Genomic DNA, 19,204 nt, shown 5'->3' with positions numbered 1-19,204 from the left:
GAATAGAGGAAAAGAGAAAGAGGAGAAGAGAGAAGAGAAAATGAAGTAAGAGGTTATAGGATGAAAAAGCAAAAACAAATGAAGAATAATGATGTGTGTGTTCATCAAAAAATGTATGAAGTTGTAATCATATTATAGGACAAACTTATACACAAATACAGATGATTCTAGAGTCATTTGTCTTACACAGGAAATGAGGAAAGAACGAGTATAGTAGGAAAGGAAAGGAAAGGAAAGGAAAGGAATGAGAAGGAAGAGCGAGGGGAGGAATAGAGGGGGGAGGAGGATGCGTGGTGTGGATGCGAACTGAGAGAAGGGAAGAGAGAAATGATTGAGGAGAGGAAAGTGTGGAAAGCAAAGGATAAGACAGAGGGAAAAAAGAAAGATGATGATGAAGAGGAGGAGGAGGAGGAGGAGGGGAGTTGGAAACAGAAACAGCAATTATCTAGAGTACTTTCCTCTCAGTTTTACTGCAGAGCCTCACTGGGATTTATGAGTGCAGTCACTTCTCAGCCGCACGCGTGTGTGTGTGTGTGTGTGTGTGTGTGTGTGTGTGTGTGTGTGTGTGTGTGTGTGTGTGTGTGTGTGTGTGTGTGTGCGTGTGTGTGTGTGTGTGTGTGTGTGTGTGTGTGAGAGAGAGAGAGAGAGAGAGAGGATTTAATATATCAAAGTTTAGGGATATAAACGCCACATCATCCCAGAATAACGTCTTAAGCTTCTTCTACACCTCACACACACACACACACACACACACTGAGTCACATGAGGGTGACTCATGGCTAACAGCAGTATGTGTGTGCAGTGTGTGTCACTGTGGGGGTGTGTACAGTGTACGTGCATGTGGGTGTACAGTGTGTTGTATTTGAGAGAGGCACAGCGTGTGTGTGTGTGTGTGTGTGTGTGTGTGTGTGTGTGTGAGAGCGAGGCAGAGAGCTTGGCAGGGCCCATATGAGCCTCTCTGCCAGCTTCATGGGTGTCTTAGATTAACAGCGAAGAGCCCCTTTGATGAAGCACAAACTAAAGATGGCCGACGCACAGATACCTCTGCTTCTCTGGTCTGGTCTCCGTCCTGATTGAATCCATTGATCATCTGTCAGCCATGTTGTTTTCTGCTTTTCCTGCTCTTTTCTTTATCTCTGAGGATGCTGAGCTGGTGACCAAGGAGTCACATGTCGTCAAACTGCTGACCAATGAGTGTGACGCAGGACTGGTTTACTCCGGTTTGCCCCAGTTCGTTCTGGTTTGATTTGATCAAGTCCAGTTTGATCTGGTTTGTTCCTGTGGGTGTGGTTTATCATTCTGGATCAGTCTGGATTGTTCAGGTTTTGGTCCAGTTGACTCCAGTCTGTCTGCCTCTACTCTCCTGGTTCGTTCTGCCCTGTTTAATCTGGTGGGAAGTAGTTAGAACATTTCCAGGTATCTTGACTGGTTTGACTGCTTCATCCTTATTTTGGTTTAGTCCAGTTTGATTTAAACCAGTTTGTTTGTGGTTTTTCTGGTTTACTTAGTTTGACTTGTTCCTGATATAGATGATCTGACCTCATCTATTTCAGTTCAGGTAGCAATTCTTTCTGGTTTGGTTTAGTTTAGATTAGTTTAGCTTGTTCTGGTCTGGTCTGGCCTGGTATAGTTTAGTTTAGTTTAATCTGGTCGGCTTTAGTTTGGTTAAGATGGTCTGGTCTGGTCTGGTCTGATCTGGTTTAGTTTGGTCTGGCCGGGTCTGGTCTGATTTAGCTTAGTTTAGTTTAATCTGGTCTGGTTTGGTTTGGTTTAGTCTGGTCTGGTTTAGTTTAGTTTAGTTTAATCTGGTCTGGTTTAGTTTGGTCTAGTCTGGTCTGGTCTGGTTTAGTTTAGTTTAGTTTAGTTTAGTTTAGTTTAGTTTAGTTTAATCTGGTCTGGTTTAGTTTGGTTAAGATGGTCTGGTCTGGTCTGGTTTAGTTTGGTCTAGTCTGGTCTGGTCTGGTTTAGTTTAGTTTAGTTTAGTTTAATCTGGTCTGGTTTAGTTTGGTTAAGATGGTCTGGTCTGGTCTGGTCTGGTTTAGTTTGGTCTAGTCTGGTCTGGTCTGGCGCTTGGTCTGGTTTGGTTTGGTTTGGTTTGGTTTGGTTTGGTTTGGTTTGGTTTGGTTTGGTTTGGTTTGGTTTGGTTTGGTTTAGTCTGGTCTAGTCTGGTCTGGTCTGGTTTAGTTTGGTTAAGATGGTCTGGTCTGGTCTGGTCTGGTTTAGTTTGGTCTAGTCTGGTCTGGTCTGGCGCTTGGTCTGGTTTAGTTTGGTCTAGTCTGGTCTGGTTTAGTTTAGTTTAGTTTAATCTGGTCTGGTTTAGTTTGGTTAAGATGGTCTGGTCTGGTTTAGTTTGGTCTAGTCTGGTCTGGTCTGGCGCTTGGTCTGGTTTAGTTTGGTCTAGTCTGGTCTGGTCTGGTTTAGTTTAGTTTACTTTAGTTTAATCTGGTCTGGTTTAGTTTGGTTAAGATGGTCTGGTCTGGTCTGGTCTGGCGCTTGGTCTGGTTTGGTTTGGTTTGGTTTGGTTTAGTCTGGTCTAGTCTGGTCTGGTCTGGTTTAGTTTGGTCTAGTCTGGTCTGGTCTGGTCTGGTTTAGTTTGGTCTAGTCTGGTCTGGTCTGGCGCTTGGTCTGGTTTAGTTTGGTCTAGTCTGGTCTGGTTTAGTTTAGTTTAGTTTAATCTGGTCTGGTTTAGTTTGGTTAAGATGGTCTGGTCTGGTCTGGTCTGGCGCTTGGTCTGGTTTGGTTTGGTTTGGTTTGGTTTAGTCTGGTCTAGTCTGGTCTGGTCTGGTTTAGTTTGGTTAAGATGGTCTGGTCTGGTCTGGTTTAGTTTGGTCTAGTCTGGTCTGGTCTGGCGCTTGGTCTGGTTTAGTTTGGTCTAGTCTGGTCTGGTTTAGTTTAGTTTAGTTTAATCTGGTCTGGTTTAGTTTGGTTAAGATGGTCTGGTCTGGTTTAGTTTGGTCTAGTCTGGTCTGGTCTGGCGCTTGGTCTGGTTTAGTTTGGTCTAGTCTGGTCTGGTCTGGTTTAGTTTAGTTTAGTTTAATCTGGTCTGGTTTAGTTTGGTTAAGATGGTCTGGTCTGGTCTGGTCTGGTCTGGTTTAGTTTGGTCTAGTCTGGTCTGGTCTGGCGCTTGGTCTGGTTTGGTTTGGTTTGGTTTGGTTTGGTTTGGTTTGGTTTGGTTTGGTTTGGTTTGGTTTGGTTTGGTTTGGTTTAGTCTGGTCTAGTCTGGTCTGGTCTGGTTTAGTTTGGTTAAGATGGTCTGGTCTGGTCTGGTCTGGTTTAGTTTGGTCTAGTCTGGTCTGGTCTGGCGCTTGGTCTGGTTTAGTTTGGTCTAGTCTGGTCTGGTTTAGTTTAGTTTAGTTTAATCTGGTCTGGTTTAGTTTGGTTAAGATGGTCTGGTCTGGTTTAGTTTGGTCTAGTCTGGTCTGGTCTGGCGCTTGGTCTGGTTTAGTTTGGTCTAGTCTGGTCTGGTCTGGTTTAGTTTAGTTTAGTTTAATCTGGTCTGGTTTAGTTTGGTTAAGATGGTCTGGTCTGGTCTGGTCTGGTTTAGTTTGGTCTAGTCTGGTCTGGTCTGGCGCTTGGTCTGGTTTGGTTTGGTTTGGTTTGGTTTGGTTTGGTTTGGTTTGGTTTGGTTTGGTTTGGTTTAGTCTGGTCTAGTCTGGTCTGGTCTGGTTTAGTTTGGTTAAGATGGTCTGGTCTGGTCTGGTTTAGTTTGGTCTAGTCTGGTCTGGTCTGGCGCTTGGTCTGGTTTGGTTTGGTTTGGTTTGGTTTGGTTTGGTTTAGTCTGGTCTGGTCTGGTCTGGTTTAGTTTGGTCTAGTCTGGTCTGGTCTGGCGCTTGGTCTGGTTTGGTTTGGTTTGGTTTGGTTTAGTTTGGTCTAGTCTGGTCTGGTCTGGCGCTTGGTCTGGTTTGGTTTGGTTTAGTTTGGTTTAGTCTGGCCTGGTCTGGTCAGCTGAGTTGACTCTTTTCTCCCTCTACCTCTCGGTGTCCTCCCCCTGCTCTTCTGCCTCTTCCTGTCCCGTTTTGTTTCTCCTCCCTCCCTCTTTCCCTTGTCTCCTCCTGTCAGAACATTTTCCTCCCCTCCTTCATTCCTTTCTTCATCCTCCTCATCCCTCTGTTCATCCTGCTCTCTGTTGACTTCTCCATTCATCCTGATGAAGTCTCTGTCTGTTTCTTCATCTCTCACTTTTCTTCTGTGTGACAGAAAACAAAAACATGTCATTGAGTGACTTCGACCTTAGCATTAGCATTAGCATTAACCTTATCAGGTGGTTAACACCCCTCTGTGTGTGTGTGTGTGTTTTCCTCCTCAGTGTGGAGGGCGACTCTCAGTGTCCAGAGGCACTCACCTTTCCTGATTCGTCCTTTGGCCACCCGCCTCACTTCCATCGCTATAGCAACAGCCCCCTCTCCAGCCCCTGTGATCCCTACAGCTCTGCCTCCACCAGCGGGCCCCTGGGAGCCTCCCACACACACACTCAGGTAAGAAAAACACAGGAAACTCAGACAACAGGTGTGCAGCCATGAAGTTGTTTATAACAGAAAGTTTCATCTTGTTGAGTATCAATACTTTTAAAGAGACACCAAATCTGTCATGATGAGTAGTGGGTGGGTAGTTACACTGGTTGCACTGGCTGCTATTTTTCTATCTTTTAATGAATATTTATTGGCTGTTAGCTCTCTATCTTTTTATGAATATTTATTGTTATCTTTCTTTTACACTGTTTTTATGCACTTAATGCACTGTGTGAGATGTGATGCAGCCGAGAAAATGAATTTCTTACGGGCTCAATAAAGTATCTATCTATCTATCTATCTATCTATCTATCTATCTATCTATCTATCTATCTATCTATCTATCTATCTATCTATCTATCTATCTATTTGATGATCAAAATCTGCTAACCCTCTTTTTAAGATTTAAAAAAAAACAAAAAAAAAACTCAACATTACAATCTTTGTAAGTAATCTGCCTGCTAATGATGACTTGCCTAAAAAGTGAAGGCAAGAGTAGCATTGGTTCAGCTTTAGTTTAACTTCCTCTGTTGGCACTGGTTGGTGTAGAGTTTTGCTCAGTGAGCTGTTAGCCAGGCAGCGGGCCAGCCTGTGTGTCTGCTGGAGGTCGTAGTAGAGGTCAACAGTGAAGCAAGAATTACTCACTCAAAAAGTACAGTCAGGAACTCATGATGTAACAACACAGTTAACAGTGTGCCGTTACTTGACTCAAGAAGTCCCGTCACAAAATAATACACCTGTTAAAGTGTACTATACACCTTTTTTTCAGTCCATCAACTAGTCAGAAAAAAGCTGTTTGGAACTAACTAACTCAGTAGCCTCCACACAGGCAGGCTCCACGACGGGGCATCACCGAGTGAGTTAGTCCCAGATAAACAGGAGGTTAAGGTTGTGGTTGGGGGGTTAAAGGGGAATTGCAGTCTTTTACAATCAATTTCTAGCATAAAATACGACCATTTACTCACCCAGATAACTTTGGTGTCATTACAAGTCGTTCCGACAAAATTAGATCCAGCCGAGAGCCGCGTATCTGTATAATGCGAGTCTACAGGGCAGCAGAATGCAGCCTCTAAATAACACATTATCTGCCGCGAAACTTGTTCATTTCACCAATATTTTGTTATATACACTAGTGCTGTTCCCCTCTGAGTCCGGGGTTAGCTGTTATCAACATCCGGGGTCTGTAGGTTGACCTACTGACCTCTGACCTGGATGATGTCATCTCTGAGCGTGGCGCGGCTTGTTGCTACCGCTAATGCTATGGTTTGTTTCTGCGTGTTTCTGACTTGTGAGAACAAAATGAGCAGCTGGATGAAGTTCAGCTTCCACAGGCTTCCTCTCCTCAACCTGGACTCACTAAAGCTCCGGCTGGTTGAGATAAAAATGGACCCGAATGCTGAAGTGGAATGATTATTATCATCATCCAGGTCAGAGGTCAGTAGGTCAACCTACAGACCCCGGATGCTGATAACAGCTAACCAGCTAACTCAGAGGGGAATAGCACTAGTGTATCATGACAAAATATTGGTGAAATGAACGAGTTTCGTGGCGGATAATGTGTTATTTAGAGGCTGCATTCTGCTGCCCTGTGTACTCGCATTATACAGATATACGCTGCTCTCAGCTGGATCTAATTTTGTTGTAACGACTTTTAATGACACCAAAGTTATCTGGGTGAGTTTATGCTAGAAATAAGGTCCAGATTGTAAAAAAAAACGACAATGCCCCTTTAAGGAGGTGAGTCCAAGTAATGGTAAAGCTACCGCCCCATGTAGAGGCTACAGTCCTCACCGCAGGCGGCCCCGGTTCGAGTCCCGCGTCGGGCAGCCCATCCTGCATGTCATTCCCCCTCTCTCTCCCTCCCCCTTTCCTGTCTATCTCTACTGTGTGCTATCAAATAAAGGCAAATATAGTTTAAAAAAGTAACACAATAATTAGTTTTCCTGGTAATTAGTTACTTTTATAATGTAGTAATTCAGTTACTAACTCAGTTACTTTTGGGGGTTATTAACTAGTAACTAGAACTAATTACTGTAGGTTTTAAGAGGAATGAACCCAACACTGTTCACTAGTGTTGTGACGTTCACGAACGAACCGATTCTATTTAACATGAACGATGGGAACCGACTCGCAGCTGGGAACCATTCTTTTTTTTTGTTTTTTGTTTTTTTACATCTCTGTGTGTTCATAAAAGTCAAATTGAAGCTGCTCCATCGGCTACGTAAGTGGCGTGCACCCGCGCGGGTGTCGTTATTTTGCACAGCTGGTCTATTTTATTTCCTCAATGCACGGCTATGCAGCCCTCCAACAGGTAAAAACTACATAGACTGTTCCCAGTGTACTTGCCCTGTTACATGGGGAGGAGTGCAGACACGTGAGTGCCCCTGAATCTGAGAGCAGAGCAGCTGCAGCTGTCTTAATATTTACAATGAATCCATTTCAGACGTTAAAATCTAGTCCACACATATCAAATGAGGTTAATCTTCAGATTGGTTTATTTGTTTATGGTTCCCTAAAAAAACTCCTTCCATCATCTTTTCATTATATATTTGCATACAACTATCAATTTCACACCCATTCCACACGTAACTCTTGTCACCTTAGAACCCAATATTGTTGTACCTCTCAATCACAGTTCTGTATACTTTATCGTGGACCAAGAATATGGAATTTATTACCTGTACATTTTTTTGATTTATCTTTACAACAATTTAGGAGAGCACTAAAGTCTCTCCTGCTAACCAGCCAATACTTTCCACATGGTCTGCCTATCTAAACTGGGATTATTTTATATTTCTTATCATATATTTATCAAGCTTTTTGTATTGCATTGTACAATGTTAAATCATGTTAAACAATGTTTGTGTTTATTATGTATGAACGACTTTTGTACCTCACAAATGTCTGCTCATTAGCTTAGAACTGTAGTCGGAGAATGCCACCCTACAAGCCCCTGGAGGGTTTTTTGGCATTCCCCTTCAAATTGTTTTGGATTTTATATGTTATATCTTTTTTAACTTTGATATGTGAAAATAAACAAACAAACAAACAACAAGCCTAATCAATATTTCAGAGTAATTCAAACTCAGATATTAGGGGGATATCTAACTTTGTATTATTTTGTCCCAAATCTCAGCCCATTATTTCCAAGATAAAATGAGTAACCACCAGGCTGGCTTCTTAAAACTTAAATATAAAAATCAGTCAAATGAGCCAGTTTTTTGAACGGCTCTTTGAAAGGAACGGCTCACCAAGATCCGGCTCCCCACAAAGAGCCATAAATCCCATCTATACTGTTCACCGCTGACTTCAGGTTTGAGTCTGAAACACAAACCCCTGTCTCTCCATCTCCTTCTCCTCTCCTTCAGGGCAGCTCTCCCATCTCTCCCCCCAGCCCGGCAAGCCTCGCCTGGGCTCAGCGCAGCAGACACCAGCCGGCCAGCCTGGCGCTCCGCAAGCAAGAGGAGGAGGAGAGCAAGCGCTGCAAGGCTCTCTCTGACAGCTATGAGCTCTCTACAGACCTCCAGGACAAGAAGGTACAACACTGCAGTGCTCCGGTCGGGTTCTTGTCATGCCATCGTCTCTGTTATGTTGCATCCTCTTCAGACAAAGCAACACGGCCCAGCTGTGTAAAGAGCACATCAAAACACCCACGCCTATTGTTCTACACACACACACACACACACACACACACACACACACTTCATTTGGCGATGCTCAGTGCTGTGTCACGATACGCCCCTCTGCTTTCATGTGCTTTAGTGTAATTCTGTCACATTGGTTACACACACACACGCTGTTCTCCACAGGCATCAAATGATGTGATGATGTGGTGACGCTCATTGTTTCTGCATTTAAAAGAGTCAAATAAAACAAACTAAAATAAAATAAAGAAGAAAAACCTTATTACTGTCTGCAGATTTTGTTTTGTGTGTCATGATGTCCTTTCCTGTTCCTGATTGGTCAGCTGTGTGTACGACTGTGCCGTCTGATAGGTGGAGATGCTGGAGAGGAAGTATGGGGGCCAGTTTGTGTCCCGGCGGGCGGCGAGGACGATCCAGACGGCGTTCAGGCAGTACCGGATGAACAAGAACTTCGAGAGGCTTCGCAGCTCGGCGTCCGAGAGCAGGATGACCCGTCGCATCATCCTGTCCAACATGAGGATGCAGGTACACACTCACACACACACTCAAACATGTGCACACATACGCTCAAATAAGATTTATAGTCCCAAAACAGTCTGTTCAGGATCACTTTACCCACTCTTATTTTGTCTGTGTGTTGTTGTTGTTTTTGGTAAATCCAGTACTCATTTGATGAGCGTCAGCCGCAGGGTCAGGGGTCAGCAGGTCAGCAGGGGTCAGAGGACGCAGGAGACATGGACGACTCCTTCTCTAAGCAGGTAGAGATATTTGTCACCTCTTCAGCTTTTAAATGGCTGAATCACAAAAAAGACATATATATATATATATATATATATTTAAAGGGATAGTTCACCCTAGAATGATATTTCGCTCATTATCTACTCACCCTCATGTTGACTAAGGGCTGGAAGAAGTTTCAGAGTCCACCGTCCCTTCTCTGAGTTACAGGGGGTCTTGGCGTAGCAGTGCATTTCAATGCAACGGTTGCAAAGGGACACCAGAGCTCTTCGTAAAAAAACACACACAAAAAAACATCCAAATACCTCCATGATGCTCGTATGTAATGTCCGTCTTGTGCTGAAGCCCCAAATTGCGTAATTGTCCCGAAAAAAATTCAGTCCAACAAGTCCACATTCCAAGCATGTTTGTAGCATTAGCTCCTAGTGTCTGTTGTCCGGCTCTTCCGCTGCCAGCGCGCATGCGCAAGGTTCGCACTGAGACCGACTCGCTTCCTTGTTTACCCCGGCGAAGGACTAGAAGCAGTCCGTAATAGCCTGCCTTGCACCGGGACAACACTTTTTCGTGCAATTTTGGCCTCTTAAAACATATTTTAGCCATGGCTGAAGATTTTGATGTCGAGGACGAGCTGCATTTCTTTGCTGAGCCGTATTTGTACGAGCCAGAACCTTGCGCATGCGCGCTGGCAGCGGAAGAGCCGGACAACAGACACTAGGAGCTAATGCTACAAACATGCTTGGAATGTGGACTTATTTAATTTTTTTCGGGACAATTACGCAATTTGGGGCTTCAGCACAAGACGGACATTACATACGAGCATCATGGAGGTATTTGGATGTTTTTTTGTGTGTGTTTTTTTACGAAGAGCTCTGGTGTCCCTTTGCAACCGTTGCATTGAAATGCACTGCTACGCCAAGACCCCCTGTAACTCAGAGAAGGGACGGTGGACTCTGAAAATTCTTCCAGCCCTTAGTCAACATGAGGGTGAGTAGATAATGAGCGAAATATCATTCTAGGGTGAACTATCCCTTTAAGCAATATATCAGGCCGTGGTATATGCTCATTATACCACGGCTAAGGGGCGTTGTTGTCGTCCCTCCGCGAATATATTGCTTTTATAAAACGGTTACCAATAAAGGCAATATGAAAGAGGGATACGCAATTCATTTCATGTAGTTTTATTCAACCAGAAATACATATTATCCAATAAAATAGCCTCACTGTGGAAAAAACTGTTCCCACCTCTCCAGACGTTAGCTCCAAGTAGCTCTGCATCTGGTCTTTTCCTCTGTCACTGCTCAGTCCCCTCTACCATTGTTAACCCTCTGGAGGTCAAAGTTCACCTTAAACATGTGGATTCAACTACTTTACTACATTTTTTAACATCGTAAAAACATCGACTGTCTTTTTCTACGGACTGCAACAGTCCGTTGTCATGGATACATGACAACAACTTCCATTCATACCAGTCATACGTGCCTGAGGCGGAGTGATAGCTTACGTGTGATAAGGCTTTAGAATAGTAGCCGTGGTATATGCTCAATATACCACGGTTAACAACCAATCAGATCGCAGGACTTCACCTTTCCGTTTTATAAATATATGTATATATGGTTTTAACTAAAAACCATATAATATAATATAATATAATGTATAATAAAATAGCATCTAGCACCAGAAGTCCTGACAGCTCATTTGAAAGCTCAGTTTTTGAGTTCAGGCTGTGTGCATTTATCTGTGGACTAAGGCTTTGATAATAAAGCAGGTCTAGGTTCTATATCAAAACTATGAGAGTATCAAAGAAGATGTGGAAATCTGTCTGCATACTATGTGGACCTTTAAAATAAGAACCTCATATAAAGCTGCACTGGCGGCACAAAGTCACAATTCATTACATTACAGCCATTAAAGACTAAATATCAACGTACAAGCTGGTATTGAAAGGCTGTTTGTGTGTCTGACAGAAGAGACTGTTTCTTGTTCAGTCTTATCAATGTTCTGATGCTCATGTGCCAAATGATGTAGTTTCAAAGATTCCCAGGATGCTCCATGTTCTTCACTTTAAAGCTTCTGATATTTCTCCTCTAAAACAACATTCAACCTAAAATTACCATCTGCGACTCTTTTCTTTAAAGGTGCAATATGTAAGAATGTGGCCAAAAACGGTTACTGCAGTCAAATTCAAAACACAGTGATCTCTTTTTCCTCCCAGTCGTAGCGGCAGCTCAGTGGACCAGACCGGAGGCTGAAACGCCACTGACGCCGCCGTGACTAGGAGAGAGGGCTAGGTGGCGCAACATGTAAATTCAAAACATAAACATGATTTGCAGTCTGCAAAAAAAGATTTTTAATGCGAATACTCTGGCTGTACTATTGTTGTTGGTGAGTTCATCATGTTATATGAACATTATTCCTGAGTCTCTGTGACATATTAGGAGGATTTTACGGCCAGTTGCTTTAGATTTCTTACATACTGTACCTTTAAATTAGAAGACTCTGTGTTTGTTTACATCACAGGTGAAGTCCCTGGCCGACTCAATGGACGACTCCCTCACCTGCCAGTCTGGCCGCGAAGACTCGCAGGAAGCGGGGGGAGAGGGGGAGGAAGACGACGAGGAGGACGACGAGGAAGGGGACGAAGAGGAGGAAGAGGAGGAGGAGGAAGGGGAGGAGGACGAGGAAGAAGACGAGGACGAGGATTACAGACAGTGCGCGTGGCGCGGCACCAACACGTCCTCCCGGCGCCCCGCGGGCCGGGTGGGAGGGGGCGTGGGGAGAGGCGGCGCCGCCATGCACGAGGACAGCACCGCCACCTCCTTCAGCGACGTCACCCTCTACATGGACGAGGGCTGCCCCCCCTCCTCGCCTCTGTCCCGCCCCCCCTCCTCGCCGCTCTCCCGCCCCGCGTCCAGCTCCGACACGGAGTACTGGGGAGGGGGAGGGGGAGGGGGAGGCCCGGGGGGGAGGGAGGACAGCAGGGACACGGAGGGGGGCAGCAGCGCCAGCCGCAGGAGCAGCACCCCCTGCACAGAGTGTCGGGGGGAGTACAGGGGGAGGGCGGGGGGAGGAGGAGGGGGAGGGGGACACCTTCCTGTCCTGACCATCGAACCGCCCAGTGACAGCTCTGTGGACATGAGTGACAGGTCAGCACAGCCAATCAGAGAGCAAGAGATACAAATACACATATATCATTATTATTACAAAACATCACCCTCCAGTAATAGTGAATGAACGAACGAATGAATGAATGAATGAATGAATGAACGAATGAATGAATGAATGAATGAATGAATGAATGAACAAATGAACGAACAAAAAATTGAATGAACAAATTAAACTGAACGAATGACTGAAAAAGGATGAATGAATGAAAATGAACGAATGAATGAATGAATGAATGAAACAATGAATGAACCTATGAATGAACCAATGAATGATCTAATGAATGAATGAATGAACCAACCAACCAACCAACCAAATGATGAAAATAAATGAACAAATCAATAAACGTATGAACGAATGAATGAAGGCTAGAATGAATGAATGAATGAACAAATGAACAAACAAATGAAAATGAACAAATGAACGAACAAATGAATGAATGAATGAACAAATGAACGAACAAATGATTGAATGAACAAATTAAACTGAACGAATGACTGAAAAAGGATGAATGAATTAAAATGAACAAATAAACAAATTAATGAATAAATGAACCAATGAATGATCTAATGAATGAACCAACCAACCAACCAACCAAATGATGAAAATAAATGAACCAATGAATGAACACATGAATAAACGAATGAATGAACCAATGAATGATCTAATGAATGAATGAATGAACCAACCAACCAACCAACCAAATGATGAAAATAAATGAACCAATGAATGAACACATGAATAAACGAATGAATGAAGGAACAAATGAATGAATGAACAAATGAACAAACAAATGAAAATGAACAAATGAACAAACAAATGAATGAACAAATGGACAAACAAATGATTGAATGAACAAATTAAACTGAACGAATGACTGAAAAAGGATGAATGAATGAAAATGAACGAATAAACAAATGAATGAACCTATGAATGAACCAATGAATGAACAAACCAAATGATGAAAATGAATGAACCAATGAACGAACAAATGAATAAACGAATGAACGAATTAATGAAAGAACCAATGAATGAATGAATAGCCTTGTTATCAAACACTCTCTCTGTTTCTCACATTGACCCTGTACCATGAATAATCCAGCACAAGAGGCTGGTGACATTTATGTGTCCTGTTCAACCCCTTCAACCTTCTGAATCCACAATGTTGCTGTTTCATTAACACTTCTGGGACTATTATCACAATATGTGAATTTGTCCTCTGGTTTAATCTTTTTGATTGTGCACCTGTGTGGACGTGTGTGATTTCCTGGAATTACTGCTCAGAATTAACTTTTATCTCTCCAACTTGCAGGTCGGAGCGCGGCTCCATCGGACGCCTGGTGTACGAACAGGAGCCGTCGGGAGCGGAGCGAGGAGGAGAGAGGGAAAGGAGGGGAGTGGGAGTGGGAGTGGGAGTGGAGGGGGAGACCGGAGAGGACGAGCGAGGAGGAGGAGGGGGGAGCAGCGAGGCCGACTCCCCGCAGGGAACCATCAAACACAAACCCAACGGCCGCTCGGTCGCCACGGCGCAGGGGCAGACGCGCAGCCCCGCCAACGTCCCGCTGCCCATGCCTTCGGCCCGGACCCTGCCCTCGCACCCGCTCCCTCACCCTCTCCAGCACCCTCATCCTCACCCTCACCCTCATCCTCATCCTCACCCTCACCCTCACCCGTCGCCCATCCCCCACCTCCCCACCATCCTCCACCACCACCCGCAGTACAGCCAGCCCCACATCCTGCACATGCACCACGGCCACGGCGGCGGCGGCGGCGGCCCTTACATCCAGCAGCACGCGCACCACTTCGCCCAGCACCACTACCACCACCTGCACCACCAACACCCACACCCACACCACCTCCCCCACGGTTACCCAGAGCCCCCCTCCTCCCCCCTGCCCTCGCCCGTGCCCCCGCTCACGCCGCTCTCGCCCCTGCCGCCCCTGCCGCCGCTCACGCCCTCCCCGCTCTCCTCCTCCTCGTCCTCGGCCCTCCAGAACATGGAGGCGCAGCAGCAGCAGCAGCAGCAGCACCTGGCCCACCACCCCCACCACCCCCACCTCCACCTCCACCACCACCTGCTCTGCTCGGACGGAGACAACGAGAGCGTCAACTCCACCACCACCAACTCCAACGACGACACCACCGTCAACAACTGCAGCTCGGGCTCCTCGTCGCGGGACAGCCTGCGGGAGCCGATCGGGGGGGCGGCGCTGGGGAAACAGACCTATCAGAGGGAGAGCCGCCACAGCTGGGACTCGCCCGCCTTCAACAACGACGTGGTGCAGCGGCGACAGTACCGCATCGGCCTCAACCTCTTTAACAAGTATGTGTGTGCTTTTATTTGTTTTATTTGTTAGGATCCCCATTAGCTGCGCTCTAGAACGTCGCTAGTCTTCCTGGGGTCCACAGTTAAAACCAGTACATTTAAACATAAATCTGCAATCACAATATAAAGACAAGTCAACTAAATCTTACATTAAATCTGTACCATCAGATTATCATCCATATCAAAGAAGATGTGTAAGATAACTCAGATGTACAGCAGTTATAAAATAAATTTATAGCTGTTGCGCAGCAATGGGTCGGGTCCGGGCTACTTTTGGGCAAATTTAGGCAATTCTGAGCAACAAACAGGAAGACAGGACAGTTAACCTTATAATGTTCAATTTGCATCAGTTGAGGATTGAACCCACAACCTCGGGAACCAAAGACCGTTGTCTATCGCACTGAGCTAATTGACAAGGGGCACTTGAACAGTGGCTTCACAAATTGAGTAAGCCATTCACTGTCGTGCAGGCGGATTTGAAACCACAGTAAAAAGAAAAATCAGTTTTTGAGGTAAAAATAATGATATGTATTTGTTAAACATCTACTGTGACTCTAAGATGTTAGGAGCCTTCGAACATGATCCAGTCCAAGCTATTTGGATTTTTAAATTTAGAGGCTTGCTGTGATGCCACCATCAGTACAATTGTCTTGTGTTTCGTGTGGAGGACATCTGACATTTTGATCTGTCATCATCACCACCCTTGCTGGGTCTCGAATTCACAACCTCTGACACCAAGAACCAGCTCTTAACTCGCTGAGCTGATTGGCTGGTAGTGAGACCTGCTGTGTAGCTTCATTTATCTGCTTCATTTTAATGCCCGGGCAGCTGTTGTCAAGGCAGATTTCGAAAATGGTCAAAATGTCAGAAATTCTGTAATCTAAACAAAAATCTGATAATACATGGGATCTGGCATGGGGTTTGACATTTCTGTAAGGTTTGGTGAGTTTTCACCCATGGGAAGTATGATTTCCTTGGAAGTAGAAAGAAGAAGATGACACTGGACCTTTGTGCAAAATTTAGTGAGCTTTCGCCCATGGTCCGGTCCAAGCTATTTGTTTTTGTTTTGTTTTTTAAATTTAGAGGCTTGCTGTGATATCACCATGAGGACATCTGGCATTTTGATGTGTCATTATCATCATCACTCTTGCTGGGTCTTGAACTCACACCCCCTCCCACCACAAACCAGCGCTTAACTCAGTGAGCTAATTATCTGGAAGTGAGACATGGTGTGTGTCTTCTAAAATAGACTCAGGGAGTCAGTGTCCGGGCAGCAGTTGTGAACGCAGATTTCAAAAATGGTCAAAAAGTCAGAAATTCAGTCATCTAAACAAAAATCTGTTAATACATAAATTGCATCTAGACAGCAAAACAGCTTGAGGACATCTGACATTTTGATCTGTCATCATCATCATCACCCTTGCTGGGTCTCGAACTCACAATCTCTGACACCAAGAACCAGCTCCTAACTCGCTGAGCTAATAAGCTGGTGGTGAGACCTGCTGTGTAGCTTCATTTATCCACTGGTGAGTCAGTGCCCGGGCAGCTGTTGTGATGAAATGGTCAATGGTCAAATTTCAGAAATTCAGTCATCTAAACAAAAATCTGATAATACATAAATTGCATCTTGACAGCATGGAAATGTTGGTGATTTGTTTTTAATGATAAGTGTTTTGCTTCATAAGAGAAAATATGATGTTTAAAAATTCCACACTCACATTGACTGCAGTTGTTCCCATGAGAGCAGAATTCAAAATGTTCTAGAAAATTCAGTTTTTGAGATAATATTCTGATATTTGCTAAACTTCATCAACCATGACTCCAGAATATTGTCTTTTTTTTCAGGAAGTTTGAAAATGTATTTAGCAAGAATTTGATGGTATATGTTTACAGTACTGTTTACAGTCAAACGTTTTCATGCACTGTAGGCTCAATTTTTGCTTAATCAAAAATCCAAGAAACAAGTTTTGTGGAGGACAGTCTGGAGATGCTCTGTACCAAGTTTGGTGTCAATTGAGCAAAAATTGTGGGAGGAGATACATTTTAAAAGTTTTACAGTTATTGAAAAAAACAGAGTGATGGACTTCATAATTTGTAATAAGTTTAAGTGGACAAAAGTTTCAGCAGTATTGAGGCTACATTGTGGTGAAGTTTCAACACTGTAGCATCTACCGTTGGTTTGGTAGGAATTTTTAAAGTTTTTAAATTTAAACGCTTATTGTTATAGGAGGGGGGGGCACATGTCCTTGGAGTTGAGTGAATCTGGCATGGGGGTGGATGTTTCTGTGAAGTTTGGTGAGTTTTCGCCCATGGGAAGTATGACTTCCTTGGAAGAAGAAGAAGAAGAAGAAGAAGAATTCCTAGGAATACAATAGTGTCCTGGCAGCTGTGCTGCCTGGACCCTAATAAAATAAAAAGAATAACATAAGAGGGTAAAACAAATGAAAATGACAACAAGAGACCCTATTATGCTGCATAATACACACACACACACACACACAGGGGTACATGGACAGGTCGGCTAGCCCGCTAATAAACGGTAAATGCGCTATTATGCTCTAAATGTACAGTTCAAATTAACCACCGACGGGGTCGGTGGTCAAAGACCAGCTGGTCCACATGTTGTGCCGTGTTAACAGTGCTAAAGCCAGAATTAAATTAATGATGCTAATTTCTGTTAGCCCGTCTATGGCGTCTTACATTATACGTTAGCATTAAGCTAGCGGGCTTTATGCTTAGTTGTGACACTGGGGGCCCTAGTTTGCTGGCGCAGCGCAGGTGGCGCAAGGTAGCGCAGCCGGTCTAATGCAAGTTTCGACCAGCGCAGCCTAGCGCAAAGTCAGATTGGAAGATTGGCAGATCGCGCTGCGCTGAGATAGGCGTGGCCGCGCAGCAGGGGGAGGCGTCACAGATTCAGCTTGGTGCAGTGGAAGTTTCGTGCGAAAATGTCCCGCCGAGGTTGTGCTGAAAGCTCGCCACCTCCAACCAGGTCTACTCTCAGCGCAGGGCGAAGCGCAGCAGGTGCAGTGGAAGTTTGGCTGACTGACCTGCAGTGCACACACGTCACCAAGACCTCACAGGCAGGTTTCCACAGTTCCAGACACATTTCAATGCAATAAATATCCACAATAACCACTATTTAATGCAACTAACGGAATCAACACGTGAATTTATATCTATATAGATTGTCCCGTCACATCTGACGTCAGATCAAAGCAGAGATCAAAGGCTGTGGCACGCGTAATGGAAACTCCACCTGAATTAACACAGCAGGGACGAACTGGCACTGAAAAGCAGCTGTGGATGTCCCAAACAGGACTGAGGGTGGATGACTGCATGTCGCTGCCATACCACTCTGCCCTTGTGATGATCCCCTTTATTTATTTATTTATTTACTTATTAATTCATAAGCGCGTGCGACCGCATCACGCAGCCGTAATGAAAAACAAAACACAAATCTTCATCTCTCTTAGTCCACCACAACAGCCTCGGTATCAGATAGTCAGTATATAGCCTACTACAGTATACTCAGCATCTCTATCACAGAAAAAAAAGAGAAAAAAAGAGACGGACAGAGAGAGAGAGAGAGGAGGACAGAGAGAGAGAGAGAGAGAGAGAGGGAGAGAGAGAGAGCGCGTCCTTTACGCTGATTTCATGGTGTTTGTTTATGTTGTGATTAGTGTAGCCTACACCTCTCATCTTATACACAGGGTTTGAATAAATGTGAGTTTCTTTATTAGTTTATTAGTTGTTCTTTCTTACATTGGGCAGGGGTTCTCAGTGTATCAGATCAATCCTGGTTAAGTATATTAGTAAACTCATTATTGGTCACTCTGAGCTCGGACCTCCGGACCAAAACAGCTGTTTCCTCCTGGGAGAGGTTCGGCCTCTGGCGTCTCTGTTTCCTCCGTCCATGTCCAAGTATAAAATGACAAACTTGCAGCGCGCATCACCCGCCGCGCAGTTAAAGGTGAGGAGAGGAGCTCCTTTGATTGGTGAAGATCTGACTCGGCTGTGTCAAACCCACTCCACGCCTTTCTCTCCTCCTACTGTCTCCCTCCCGCCCTGTCTCCTCCCTCTTCACCGTTTGCGCCGGTGGGAGGGACGAGGGGAGGGGCTGCGCTGGTCTAAGTCTGACTGCGCGGCCCACCAATCTTGCGAAATGGACCTGGGCCACACCCCGTTGGCGTGGCGAAGCTGCGCTGCACTTAGACTTCGCTCGGTCTAGGAAACTAGGGCCCTGGCTGTGTGTTTTGAACGTTGTTTCAAACTATGTGGGTATGATTAAACATCTTTGATGCTTAAATATTGCTGCTTAATATATTGCTTTACTCCTCTTTTTATTTTATGTATGCCATTTTTACTGTAGGGCAGGCTATAATCTTCAATTTGGAGTGACAAATAAAACCTTGAAGCAAGAAGATTTTGCCTTTTGTTTGACATTGATGTACATACAGTAATTCAATAACAGTTGTAAAAAAGGTTTATTTTTTAATATTTTACAGTTCAAAAGTAAGCTCACTACTGTCTGTCCCATAGAAGAACATGACAGCAGCAGCCAGTCAGTCAGCAACAGGAGGACTCTCCTTTGTATTTTTTTTTCACCACCCCTAATATCGGATCAATATCGTTATCGGGCCGATATTGAAGGCTGCAATATCGGTATCGTATCGGAAGTGAAAAAGTGGTATCGGGACATCCCTACTTTTGAGCACAACTGTATAATCAACAGGACTCAGATTCAGAAGTTGGAGATGGATAGAGCTGACATTATGACTGACTGATGCTATGATTACATGCAAACAAAGTGCCACATGTGATAATTG

General features: G+C 44.6%; 1 protein-coding gene across 6 annotated transcripts in view; it reads left to right on the top strand.

The window, feature by feature from the left end:
- Positions 1 to 19,204, top strand: part of LOC146984030 (IQ motif and SEC7 domain-containing protein 1-like) — a 229,221-nt gene that overhangs the window by 179,614 nt on the left and 30,403 nt on the right. For 5 of the 6 annotated variants that reach the window (XM_085780854.1, XM_085780858.1, XM_085780860.1 and 2 more), the window contains exons 2-7: positions 4,307 to 4,475; positions 7,877 to 8,044; positions 8,504 to 8,677; positions 8,815 to 8,910; positions 11,408 to 12,033; positions 13,365 to 14,375. In XM_085780854.1, coding sequence (XP_085636980.1) covers positions 4,307 to 4,475; positions 7,877 to 8,044; positions 8,504 to 8,677; positions 8,815 to 8,910; positions 11,408 to 12,033; positions 13,365 to 14,375 — 2,244 coding nt within the window. The remainder of the gene's footprint in view (positions 1 to 4,306; positions 4,476 to 7,876; positions 8,045 to 8,503; positions 8,678 to 8,814; positions 8,911 to 11,407; positions 12,034 to 13,364; positions 14,376 to 19,204) is intronic. The other variant, XM_085780855.1, reaches the window with a different exon arrangement.

Source organism: Trachurus japonicus, chromosome 7, assembly GCF_045865225.1.
Source record: "Trachurus japonicus isolate A0001 chromosome 7, Traja_1.0".
NCBI lineage: Eukaryota > Metazoa > Chordata > Actinopteri > Carangiformes > Carangidae > Trachurus > Trachurus japonicus.
This window is presented reverse-complemented; position numbering and strand designations above follow the sequence as displayed.